The sequence below is a fragment of the Cheilinus undulatus genome, linkage group 14 (assembly GCF_018320785.1).
Source record: "Cheilinus undulatus linkage group 14, ASM1832078v1, whole genome shotgun sequence".
NCBI lineage: Eukaryota > Metazoa > Chordata > Actinopteri > Labriformes > Labridae > Cheilinus > Cheilinus undulatus.
The window spans coordinates 40,665,264-40,677,393 of NC_054878.1; the positions used below are offsets into that span (position 1 = coordinate 40,665,264).

A 12,130-nucleotide genomic window follows, 5' to 3' on the forward strand; every position below is an offset into this window, starting at 1 on the left:
AGTAAAGTTTATTGACACTAATCTTAGCCAATAACATAAAATTAAATATTGAAGGAGACTCAGAGACACTATAACATGAGGTTTTTGATTATGAGGCCATAAAAGGTCAGATTCTGACTTTTTAAAAATGCAATTATAGCCCACAGATAGTTCTACATGCAGGTGGATGGAAATTCATTTTAAGATTGAAGTCCCAAGTGGAGTATTTTGTAGTCTTTTCTCCAAAATACTGAGTATTTTGGGTGTATTGCTATTTGTGAATTGTTGTGAAGTTGGTTTCAGGCATTTTTGTTCCTTATCAGATGACATGACACCAGACTAGTGATGCGTTCTTTCTTTAGCACCACCACATTAATAAAGAACACCCAAAGTCTAAATTGAGCATTAGTAAAGACATAAAGAGGTGACACAGATTTTTGATTGAACATACATTTAATCAGAGTTGCCATTCAGTCTGATATCAGCAGTATCGTTGAGGTTTTACATTCTGGTACAGGCGACAGACTGGTGGAAATATCATCCTCATGTCGTCAGCGAAAGCACACGCACTGTTCCATGCGCTTCTTGCAAATGGAAGCTAACAGGAAATTACAGGGGATATCGTTGACATAATTGAGTCCTGTAGACAGAAAGAGCAGCAGTAAAGCAGTGAAGTTTTCTACTGGCTTTTCTCTCTTTTCAGCATTAGACTTTATTATCATGTATTCTCCGCGACCTGAAAAATGATGTTATTATTTACATGCTGAGTACGCCTGTATGCCTCCAGGGCTCTGAGACATGCAGGTAAAATAGCAGCTGACCCCTCTCACCCTGGACTTTTTGAGACCCCTACCTTCTGGCAGGAGGATGAGGTCCATCAGGATCAAAACCTCCCGCCACAAGAACAGTTTCTTCCCCTTTGCTGTCAGCCTTAAGAACAGTACTCCGGCCCTCACCCATCCCCCAAAGACTCATACTGAACCACGGAATCAGCAGACAAAAACAATGCATGTTCAAACAGGCTTTATGCGTTATACTAATGTAATGGTTCCCAACCTGGGGTCCAGGCACCCCTGAAGGAGCGCCAAAAGGACCAGTGTTAATTTTATTGACTAAAACTATGACGAAAAATGTCCGTTGACGGCCTTTTTTCAGTGAGAAAGACTAGAATAAGACTAGTAAAAAATAGATCTTTGATGACTGAAACTGAATAAAAGTAGTTTTGTTTTCATCTAGATGACCTCAACTAGACTAGAATGTAATGTAGTGATCGTCAGATATTCAAAATCTATTATATTTCTCCACTGTGGGTAAATCTGTCAAAAACACAATGCATCTGTAGCTATTCTGCCTCTCAGCTGTAGAAAGCAGGGACCCCAGGTTTGGCAGGGTGCAGAGAACACACTAACGTGATTTGGTACCAGAATCAGGCAAGGGAATAAATGCTTGGATTGAAAGTTAAGACTAAAATGTGAGGGTTTTTAATTATAAAACTAGACTAAAATGTGTTTTACTTTTTGTCAACTAAAACCAGACTAAAACTTTAAATGGAGAAATGACTAAAATGTGTCTACAACTAAAATGCATTTAATCTAAAAACTAAGACTGAGACTAAAATTTTAAAAAGCTGTCAAAATTAACACTGTGTGGGACTGGTCTGCTCTGACATCGTCAAAATTAGAAGAACATACAGTGCTTAACAAATTTATTAGACCACCCTAACCCTAACCAAAGTAAGGTTTATGCCACAGCTGCCCTAAATTAACAGCATTGGTAATTACCAGAATCATTTTTTATATTTCTGCAATGGTTGATACACCAATATGTAGAAGCTCTTTAACCCAAATGATATTTTTAATGCTAAAATAGAATTGTTATTGTTATCCATGAATTTTCAAATTTACTGATCTACAAAAAACTAAAAAAACATAGTAAAGCACATTTATATTTCTTGATTAATATGTCAAATTATAGTTATTTACTTGCATTCCTGAGCAGAAAAATGAGTTTTAGTGGTTGAATGTAATGCTTGATTAATTTCTGACTTCTCAGAGAAGCCCAGTGAGCCGGCTCAAATTTGGGTGAATTCAGTTTGAAATTCCTCATTCCTGTTCAATATGATAAAATGTGGAGAGCTCACTGAAAATGAAAGAGTCCACATTAAAGCACTTCATGATGGTCTTTGAGACAAATATGACAAATGGTGTAATAAATTTGTTAAGCACTGTATATTTTTCAATATTATGATTAACAACATAATGTTTGAGGGCCAACTTTAAAGTTTACAAATAAGGAAAATCTGACAGAAAAAATAGAACATAAAGTCATATTTACAAGACCTCAAACTTGGAATTTTAGAGTTTAAAAATTTGAAATTTTCAAGAAAAAATATTCAAATTTTTTAAGTTTTAAAATTCTTCAATTTTGACACTAGAACCTTAAAAAAAGCCACATTTTTAAAGCCATATTATAGTGTAACAGTGTAAAAAATGACAAAAACCAAACCAAAGTCATTTCTTCTTGCAACTTACTGACTTTTTTAAACCTGAGAATTTTGAATTCTTTTTTGAAAATGAACAAACACTCTTTATTGTTTTTCATAGACCAGCCCTAAAACACTGTTGTAATAATGCATATTTTGTACATAGATCTTTAGTCAAGAACAAGAGTATATAGGCATGTTATGTTGGGATTCTGTCAATGACAACATTTAAAAGTGATGCTTGATTTTTTCAAAGTGTGTCATGGGGTGCTTAGCTTTCCTTAGATATGAGTCTGGGGGGTCCTGAGGTTAAAAGGTTGGGAACCACTGCACACTGTGGTCCTCATTTATCAACTCACTTTGTGGCATGAATCTGGTGGTGTTAGATCAGATATGACTTTAAGAATGTATTATTTATTAATTTATTAACACTAAACCAAACCCTTGACAAACTGTGAGAGCAATATTGCTTTTTCAATGGTGTTGAGCAGGGTGAGCTTTCAGCTGATTTCTTCATCATTTGTTTTACCTGATTAACAAATGTTACCTCTTCAATTTATGTTAAAACATAGACAGGCTACATTCAGTAGTTAGTGCCGTCTACCACCGTAATATCTCTTTATAGTCAGGGATTAAAGCTGAAAAAACTGCAGCCATTTGGAAAAGAATGGAAACTCAAGAGGAAACAAATTAAAAATTCAACTTTTTAAATGGGGAATACGTAAGACTGGTGCGAATGAATCAAAGAGACAAGAGTAGGAGGGCTACATCCATGCATACCTCTAAAGTTCATCTGCATGCAGTGCTCTGTTCCCTTTTCAACGTTGTTGGGCTCCCCTGGACCCCAGTATCTGAAGTCAAAATGGGAACCATCACTCCACAGCCACACACCCTCCTGGAAATTTAAAACAAAAAAAGTTGTTCTTTAATTCAGCTTTTAGTGCATTACATTCCAAAAATGTTTGCTGATTTAGCATATTAAAGGTTTTTCTACCATGGTCTTGGTGAATGCTCGATTATTAAGTAATGTTTACATTCCCTAAGAACGTTATGGGATTGGAATGGCTATTCCAGTTATTAATCAAGCCCTTAGGTGTTGCTAGGGAAAAGAAATTGTTGTTTTAGTAAAACTTTCACACAATGTAAGAAATTATAAATCAGTAGTTTTATTAATTATTTTCGTTGGCAAGTGACCATGTTATAAGCGGGTTAATACCCCTCCATGTGTCCGATTATCAGAGATTAATGGACTTTGCGGAGGCAACCAACTGTCCTCCACGTCATCCATTAATCTCTGATAATTGGACAAATCTTTGGGCATTAACCCTTACGTAATACCAGGTATAGCGAACATAATTGTATGGCATCCTGTGAAAGTTTTAAGATTCTTCAAGGAACAAGATGGTTTTAGACCAACTGTCACAGGAGACAATTGTAAATGTGTGAGCTGAGCATTCACTAGTTAAATCAGGCTAGCTGATCATCATCTCATCTGGTCTCATCATGATTCTTTGGTCTGAACTGTGCTTTAAAACTCCCACCTTTGTTGCATCATATCCTCCAAGCCAAGCTGTAGTATGCTGGCCAGTCACTTGGTGAATGGTGTCTCTGAGGAAGTCGTATTCTTCTTTGGTATGGACCGAAGCCAGGTTTGCACCAATACCAGTGCAAGCGCGCTAACAGAGCAAAAGAGACAGAGACAGAATAGAGACTAAATTTGAAAGATACAAACTGAGCTCTGGTTCCATGTCCTGAGCATGACTGAACCATGTGCACTGACATTAAACTGTAGCAGTTGAAACACACCTCTGAATCAGCCCAGTCCAGCCTGCTGAAGTTGAACTTGTAACAGTTTCTTTCAAACTGGATCCAATCAGGAGGGCACATAAGGCAGTATCCTTTAACACACAAAAATATAGAGAGAGTACTTTCATGGTGCAAAACAGTACTGCACAATCTATTTACATTTCCCTCCAAAAGTTTTGGAGCAGACAGGCCAATTTCTTTGTTTTTGCTGTTGCCTGAAAGTGTTTGGATTTGACATCAAAAGAAGAATATGAAACAAGAGATCACCATTTCAGCTTTTATTTCAAAGTATTTAAGTCTTGATCTGGTAGACAGCACCTTCTGTTTGAACCCACCCATTTTCCATGTGAGCAAAAGTATTGCAACATGTGACTTATAGATGTTCTGTTGCCCAGGTGTGTCCTATTACGTTGATTATTCACACAATAAATTGCGCTGAATGTCTACACTCAGTTTCAGATTTGGGTTTTGCCTGTGCAGACTGTTATTATTGTTCGAGATGTAACCACCATGAAAACCAGAGAGCTGTCTTTGGGTGAAAACAAGCGACTGTGGAGCTGAGAGAAGAAGCAGTTTCAAAAACAGTGGCCGTAGCCTGGGCAACCATTAGGAACATCCTGAAGAAGAAATAAACCACCGTTTTACTAAGTAACAGACATTGAACAGGAAGACCAAGGAAAACAGCAGCAGTTGATAAACATAGTGAAACCTGTAAAGAAAGACCCTAAAACAACTTTTAGTGACATCAGCAACAACTTCCAGAGCACAGGAGTGAAGGTATAACCCTCTACTGTTAGTGACATCAGCAACAACCTCCAGAGGGCAGGATTGAAGGTGTCACTATCTACAGTTGGCAGAAGACTTAATGAACAAAAGTACAGAGGCTACTCCAGAGGTTTGAGGTCAAAATCATTGGGCCTTAATTTTATTTCTTGCTTGTGAGGAAAGTATCTCATGGATACTTTGAGGGATCTTCATGAAGCTTTTCATAAATTTCAGTTTTAACTCAAGAATGAACTGAACACATTTTGGAAGTAATAAGTCAAAGATCATTGTGACCAATTCTTCATAGTACTCTCTCTACATCATTTCAGCCAGTCATTTAAGGTCTTCACTCTGACTTTAAAAAAGTCTCACCATTTCTCTGACGTTCAGCACTGTCTTTGCCTTCAGATCTTCTAGGTGTTTCTGCAGAAACTATAAAAACATATTTTAAGGATGGGTAAAAGTGTGAAAGAGTTAGACGTGCAAAACAAAGGAACTTGCAATTTTTTAAATACTTACATGCTTCTATGGACAAATGTGTTGCTGCGAGCACTAATGAAGAGGAGTTGCAGGGAAACAGTGTCACTTATTTTTGTGTCCTAAAGTCATGTGTACAAATAAATGCATAACAGTATTCTGATAGGCATGAGTGCCAAAAATTAACTCTTGAGGTAGTATCTGCTCCTACTGCTGATAATATCATGCATCCCTTAAAAGATTAAATACAGCCCAGTTCAAGCAAATATAACTTTAGTTCTGTTACCTTTTTTTTTACATACCATCTGTTCAAATTCAGCCTCATTTTAACATAGCAGATGAACTATTTTGACTGAAATCTAGAATTACTAGAGTGCTAGTAGCCTGTAAAGTACTCACACAGTATGCTGATGAAGCTGAAGACAATCATGATGCTGGTAGCAGGTGTTTAGTGGGTCTGATAGAAGCTGGAACTCACACCTGTATTTATATCTGTGAATCATGAACTATTTGAACGAAATGTTTTCATAGATAACAGATAAACATGGCCTGAATTGGTTCAGTAAAGCTCAATAATATGCTAAATTATGGCTGGGTTATATGACTTGAATGATGCTCTGATAAGATCAGCTGACCGAAGTTCATGAAGTGTTTTGAAGAGCAGTTTATCACCCTCTCTTCAGAATTTTGGTTTTATTACCGTCCTGATAAGATAAAGTGATCATGATGGTAGTTTTGAGTTTCCTTACTGGAAAATCGTCTTTAGGGGTTTTTCCAACTTAAGCTGACCTTGATCTGATGGTGTGACTGCTTGGTCTTGCCAAACTGAAAGTGAAAAAAATCACAAAATTTTCCTCTAGGAAACTCTTGTAGCTTTGTCAGTCTCCTTTGTTTCACTGTCTTGGTCCATGTCAACAAGAACAACAGAATGTACGATAGAAGCAAAGGAATGCAGTTGAAACAATACATTGTGTCACATGGCTTTACTCTTGGTTCGTGAGGACACTGTATATGCTTGTGGCATTGGCCAAATTTTTACATTTTACAAGCATTTCAGGCCTGCTTTTCATGTCATGACAAAAAAAGATGTTCACCTGAACTTTTCCAGTATTTGTGATGAACAGTAAGTGTACAATAGGTGTATAGTAATCTGCTACTGCTGGGGCATGTTATAAGGTGACTATCATTGTTATGCAGACGACAATCAGCTGTACCTGTCTTTAAATCCTCACGGTGTCTCTTTGTTGTTTTTGACTGTATTAGCTGTATCAAAGCTTAGATAGCTGTATTTTTCTCCAGCTAAACATTTGTAAAACAGACGTTTTTATCCTAGCTTTTAGGGGGCAGGGGCCAAAATAAAAACAGGGGCACCTACTATATGTGGTGGGCCAGCAGTGCACAAAAAGTCTCATACATTTATGGTAAATTAGTTAGAAACCCTGGTTAGGACTGGAACGTTTTTATCATTGGGATATGCCCACTACATCTCTGTCATAAAATAGATCAGACATTGTGAACTATTCTGACATTTAAACCATTTACAACATGCTCAGTTTACAAGTGAGGATGTCAGCTTTAACTCATTTGGAGAATGGCTTCTCTGATGATGCAGTTGTCACCAGTGTAGTAGAATCTGCAGTGCTTTCAGGAGCTTAATCAGGGTAGAGACAAGCACTTCATCACATTTTGTCCACTGAAAGGGCTACCAAGAGACACTTAACCACATTTCATTCACTTAGAGGGCACCTTAGAGAGCCTTTTACCAGGTTTTGTTACTGGAAGAGCATTCTGGGGGGTACTTTATGACCTATGACCCTCTGGAAAGGCATCTGAGAAAGCACCTAATCATGCTTTGGCCACTAAAAGGGCACTCCAAAGGACACTAAACAACATTTTTCTACTGAAAGGGCACTCTAGAGGGTATTTTACAAAGTTTATCCATTTAAGGAGCGCTCTAAAGGACTCTTTATCAACATTTTCCCACCGGAAAGGTATCACATTTGGGCCCTTTTTATGTTCTGTCCACTGTAAGGCACAAGAGGGCACTTTATCATGTTATGTCCACTGGAAGGACACTGTAGAGGGAGCTTTATCACCTATTGCCAAATGGAAGGGCACCCCAGAGATCACATAAACACTTTTTATGCACCTGCTGGGCACCTTGGAAAGCATTTAAGCGGGTTTTTCCACTGAAAGGGCCCCACAGAACCCTCCATACCAAGTTTTGTCCACTTTAAGAGCATCCTAGAGTGTACTTCATCACATTTTGCCCACAGGAAGGGCACCCATTTAGCTAGCCTAGGAACTGTAGAGGGCAAATTTGGGAGAAAAGCTGTTAAAAATGCACTATTGACCTCTTATCTTAAGACTAATTTCCTTTATGAATTTGTGTTGCCAGTGGCCTCACTGAACTCAGCACATAAAGATACTGGGCCATGATAAGACAGGCATGGATATGATGTATCAGCTGCTGTTTGCATTAGGAGGCGGCATGAGTTCCAATATCAGGTTGTCACTGAAAAACTATTGTTAACACATAGTAGAGACATGCATGTTAAAGTGCAGTCTCTTGGTATCTGAATGCCCAGAAGGTATCACTAAAGGCCTAAGACACAAAACTGAGTTCAGGCTTACTGTGTCCAGACTTGAGCTAGGGATGATCATCCATAAACAACTTGAGCAGCTCCAACTCAGTCAGGACTGCTGACATATTAGAGCTTTGAAAACCCGCACTGTTCTACCAAGTTTCAGGGCAGTGAATCACAGATTCACACAACATCCTTATCAGGGCTCATTGTAAAGTCAGGCAGGTTGCATTTATGTCCCATGAGTGTTTGAGTGAACCTCAGCTTTGTTCACGCCCACCCTTTTAGAGGTCTAATCGTCCATTTTCACACTTTGTAATCATGACTAACATAATCCTGGTCTGTGCTGTTGTTGAGTGTAGAACAAAAGAGCAGCTCTGCAGGGCGTCGTGAGTCATCTGGGTAATTGCTCAATGTTTATTTACATCAATGCCATTCTGATTTTCAGAGAACTTTGATCATTAAGAGGACTGCTTTATTTGCATTCTTGCTCAGTGCTATAATGAACAGAAACTATGTTTTTGTCACATTTTGAATGAAATAAACCTTTGTTTTGAATCAGGAACAGTTTACTGATGTTATGACACCTGATTTACAGCGAGCATTTTAGCAGATTGCATTGTTTCAAACCAGAATTAGAATTCTCAAGGAAGATTTCTAACACTTTAATTGTAATGAATACATGACAATGCTTCAGCGAAACAAAACAAATTGTATCGTCTGCATAGAGATTGATATTACATTTACATGGAATACAATATCACTCATAAGAGTCTGAGACTTTGAGGGTCATAAGTCCTTTTTTTTTTTTGTAAAAAATGTTCTGAACATAACGTCAGAATTCCAGTCTTTCACTGAAGAGGCTCCTCTAGTTTCAGATAGATGCCAATGCAGTATAACATCCTGAACATCATGTAATAAAACCTGAACACCTTTGATGAAATTCCTTTAAAGTCTTCACAGCATGTTTTATAGAAGGTGAGACTGACACAAATGTAAATTGCATCTCCACTTGTGGGCTGAAACAAACACCTACGGGACTGTGACTCTAATTCAATTGAAGCTGTGTCTGAAGTGGCCCTTAAGTGATAAAGTCAAGTTCAATCCACGCTGTAATTCATAAAGGAACACTACAGCTCACTCACGGTAACAACAAGAGCGGCCCGCTCTACCCAGGGGTATTTATGATTAAAAGTCACTGTTGGACAGTGAATTGTAATGAGCAGGACTTTTCATTATCAGTCCATTCATTAACATTCACATCGAGTTAACCAACATTCAACAGCCTTTGTGGATGTTTGACTCACTCGGTGTACATTAATCATCTCATTACTGCTGCTGAAGCCACTGCTGTTGATAACCAACAGTGGATGGTTTGCTATATTTCAGACAGATTTCAGAAAAATATTCAATCATCAACGTCATCATAAATGATATAAAGAAACATTTTAACTACTTCAATTCAACCCACATTTCAAAAAAGTTGGGCCACCATGTGAAGAAAATGAAAACAGGATACAATGATTTGCACATTTTATTCACAATAGAACAAAAACAACATATCCAATGTTGAGACTAAGACATTTCACCATTTCATTAAGAACATTACCTCGTTTTGAATTTGATGGCAGCAACACATCTCAAAAAAGTAGGAACAGCCATGATCACACAACAACAGTGTGTAAACATCTGGGAAGTGAGAGGACCCGTTGCTGGAGTTTTGGGAGAGGAATGTTGTCCCATTGTTTTTTTTTGGTATGATAGGCCAAATGTTTTCTACTGGTGAAAGGTTTGAACTGCAGGTAGGCCAGTTTGGCACCTGGACTCTTCTACTGTGAAGCCATGCTGGTGTCGTTCGGCATTGTCTTGCTGAAATAGTTAAGGCCTTCCCTTAGATAGACATCATCTGGATGGGAGAATATCTTACTCTACCTCTAGACACTTTTCAGCATTTATCGTGCTTATCCAGATGTGTAAGCTGCCCACGCCATAGGCACTAATGCAACCCTGTATAATCAGAGATGCAGGCTTTTGAGCTGTGCTCTGATAACAAACTGGATGGTACCTCTCCTCTACAGTCCACCGGATACACTGTTTCCAAAAAAAAAAAAAAAAATTCAAAATTTGATTCATCTGACCACAGAACAGTTTTCCATTTTGTCTAGTCCATTTTAAATGAGCTTTGGCCCAGAGAAGACTGCAGCCTTTCTGGATCATGTTCACATATGGGTTCTTCTTTTCATGATACAGCTTTAATTTGCATTTATGGATGGCATGGTGAACTGTGTTGACAGCAACATTTGGGTAGTTGTTATTAAAAGTAATCCATTTCACATTACGAGTCACTTTCTTTAAAAAAAATGTCTCACAGCTAAAATTAACTAGTTGCATTGATTTTGCTTTACTTTGCATCATCTGAGATCTTCTATAACCTAATTGCCTATGAAAAATACATTGCTGGGTGCTTCAGGAGAAGGTAGTCGGGAGTCTAGTAAGTCTGTCATGTGTTATATCAATTTAAATCAAGTCCTAATAAAGTCAACAAAATAGTGAATTAACATAAATCCTTACTCTAATGAGAAGGGCTTACACAAGGTCTCTCCTTTCTGCTCCTTAATACAAAGAAAAGGTGACAGCAACATTGTGAAAATATGTCCAGAACAAGGCCAGACTTGGTGGCGTTTCCACCACCATATATGCTGCCACAAGCCTGTTTATCTCAGATTATGTGGTTACCTGTGTTGTTGAAAATGGAGCTTTTGCTGCTCGATAGGTGTCGGACATGCAGTTATCCTGAGCCTCACTCTGCCTCTTGGGGTCTTAAGGTTCAAGCTCTCTTCTGCTGCCTTTGCAGGTGTTTGCAAAGATTTGATGTGGAGTTCACCTGCATGAGAGCACAAAAGACATGTTTTCTCTGGCTTCCATTTTACACCTAGTTGAAGGATTCATAGTAATGCAAGTAGCAAGATTATACTTTACATTAAATGTTGAGTAATTACTAATCTAGCAGCAGTAACACATTACACTACTGGGTTACTGACGCATTCAAGCATCACAGGATTGTATTTTAGGGGTTTCAAGTGGTAGGAGAGCCAATTAAGAGGCTGAGTGCTGGGTGGTACAAAGGAAATTTGTGTTATTAAATTTAAAACACTGTGACACCTAAAAACTCCTGATTCAACCCTTTACCTCTTCTCAGGAGCGTGAGCTGTTGGGCCGGATCACCGAGCTGCAGGAGGAGGTGTCCAGGAGGAAGAACCACATCGCTCAGCTGGACCACCAGATCCACACGCTCAACGAGAACATCAGCACTCTGACTAAAGAGCTGGAGCAGAAAGGAAAAGAGGTGCTGAAGATCCGCAGTGAAGCCAATCAGCAGATCAGGTATGAGTCAGCGCTCAGAGCCGAGCTGAAAGAAAAAACAATACAGAACAGAAAATAAAAGATTTGGTTTCACTCTCTTTGATTTTGATGATTTCTGAGAGCTCAACTGATTCGATGTAAAGTTCAATAACATTTTACAAGAAGAAAGAGCTGAACTTTCCTACCGACTTACAGAACTTGAAAAACATTTTCTTTCATCACTATCAAGACAGTGTTATTGTACTGGGTGTTGAATAAGATAGACGAGATTATAATACACTTACTTTCTTTGATATTTGCATCCAGTCATAGTGTGAAGGCTGCACGATGGCACAGGGGTTAGCACTGGTGCCTCACAGCAAGAGGGTTCCTGGTTTGCTTCCTGGTCAGGGCCTTTCTGTGTGGAGTTTGCACGTTCTCCTGTCCATGCGTGGGTTCTCCCACCACCAAAGACATGCTTGTAAGGTTAATTGGTGACTCTAAATATATACTCCAGTCCCCCTGCACCCCCATCAGAATAAGCAGTAAAGAAAATGGATGGATGGTTAGTGCACTGGAGCCACAATGTATATTTATATGACTGTCTTTTCAAGGCTGGAGATATACTCACTGTTAAGGACACATATGTAAACACATGATGGCTACCATGCACCCCTTGCATCAGTTCAGCTAT

The 12,130-nt window shown here is 38.6% G+C and overlaps 2 protein-coding genes across 3 annotated transcripts in view; one reads left to right on the forward strand and one right to left on the reverse strand.

The window, feature by feature from the left end:
* fam184ab (family with sequence similarity 184 member Ab) overlaps positions 1-12,130 on the forward strand; it is a 300,581-nt gene that overhangs the window by 246,733 nt on the left and 41,718 nt on the right. For both annotated transcript variants that reach the window (XM_041804790.1, XM_041804791.1), the window contains exon 17: positions 11,294-11,478. In XM_041804790.1, coding sequence (XP_041660724.1) covers positions 11,294-11,478 — 185 coding nt within the window. The remainder of the gene's footprint in view (positions 1-11,293; positions 11,479-12,130) is intronic.
* On the reverse strand, positions 414-5,987 carry LOC121521069 (galactose-specific lectin nattectin-like). Its single transcript, XM_041804792.1, has 7 exons — positions 5,909-5,987; positions 5,552-5,584; positions 5,405-5,464; positions 4,268-4,359; positions 4,003-4,137; positions 3,242-3,356; positions 414-619 (listed from the first exon to the last, which is right to left on the reverse strand). The coding sequence occupies exons 1-7, from the start codon at positions 5,937-5,939 to the stop codon at positions 531-533; spliced, it is 555 nt and encodes a 184-aa protein (XP_041660726.1). The 5' UTR covers positions 5,940-5,987; the 3' UTR covers positions 414-530.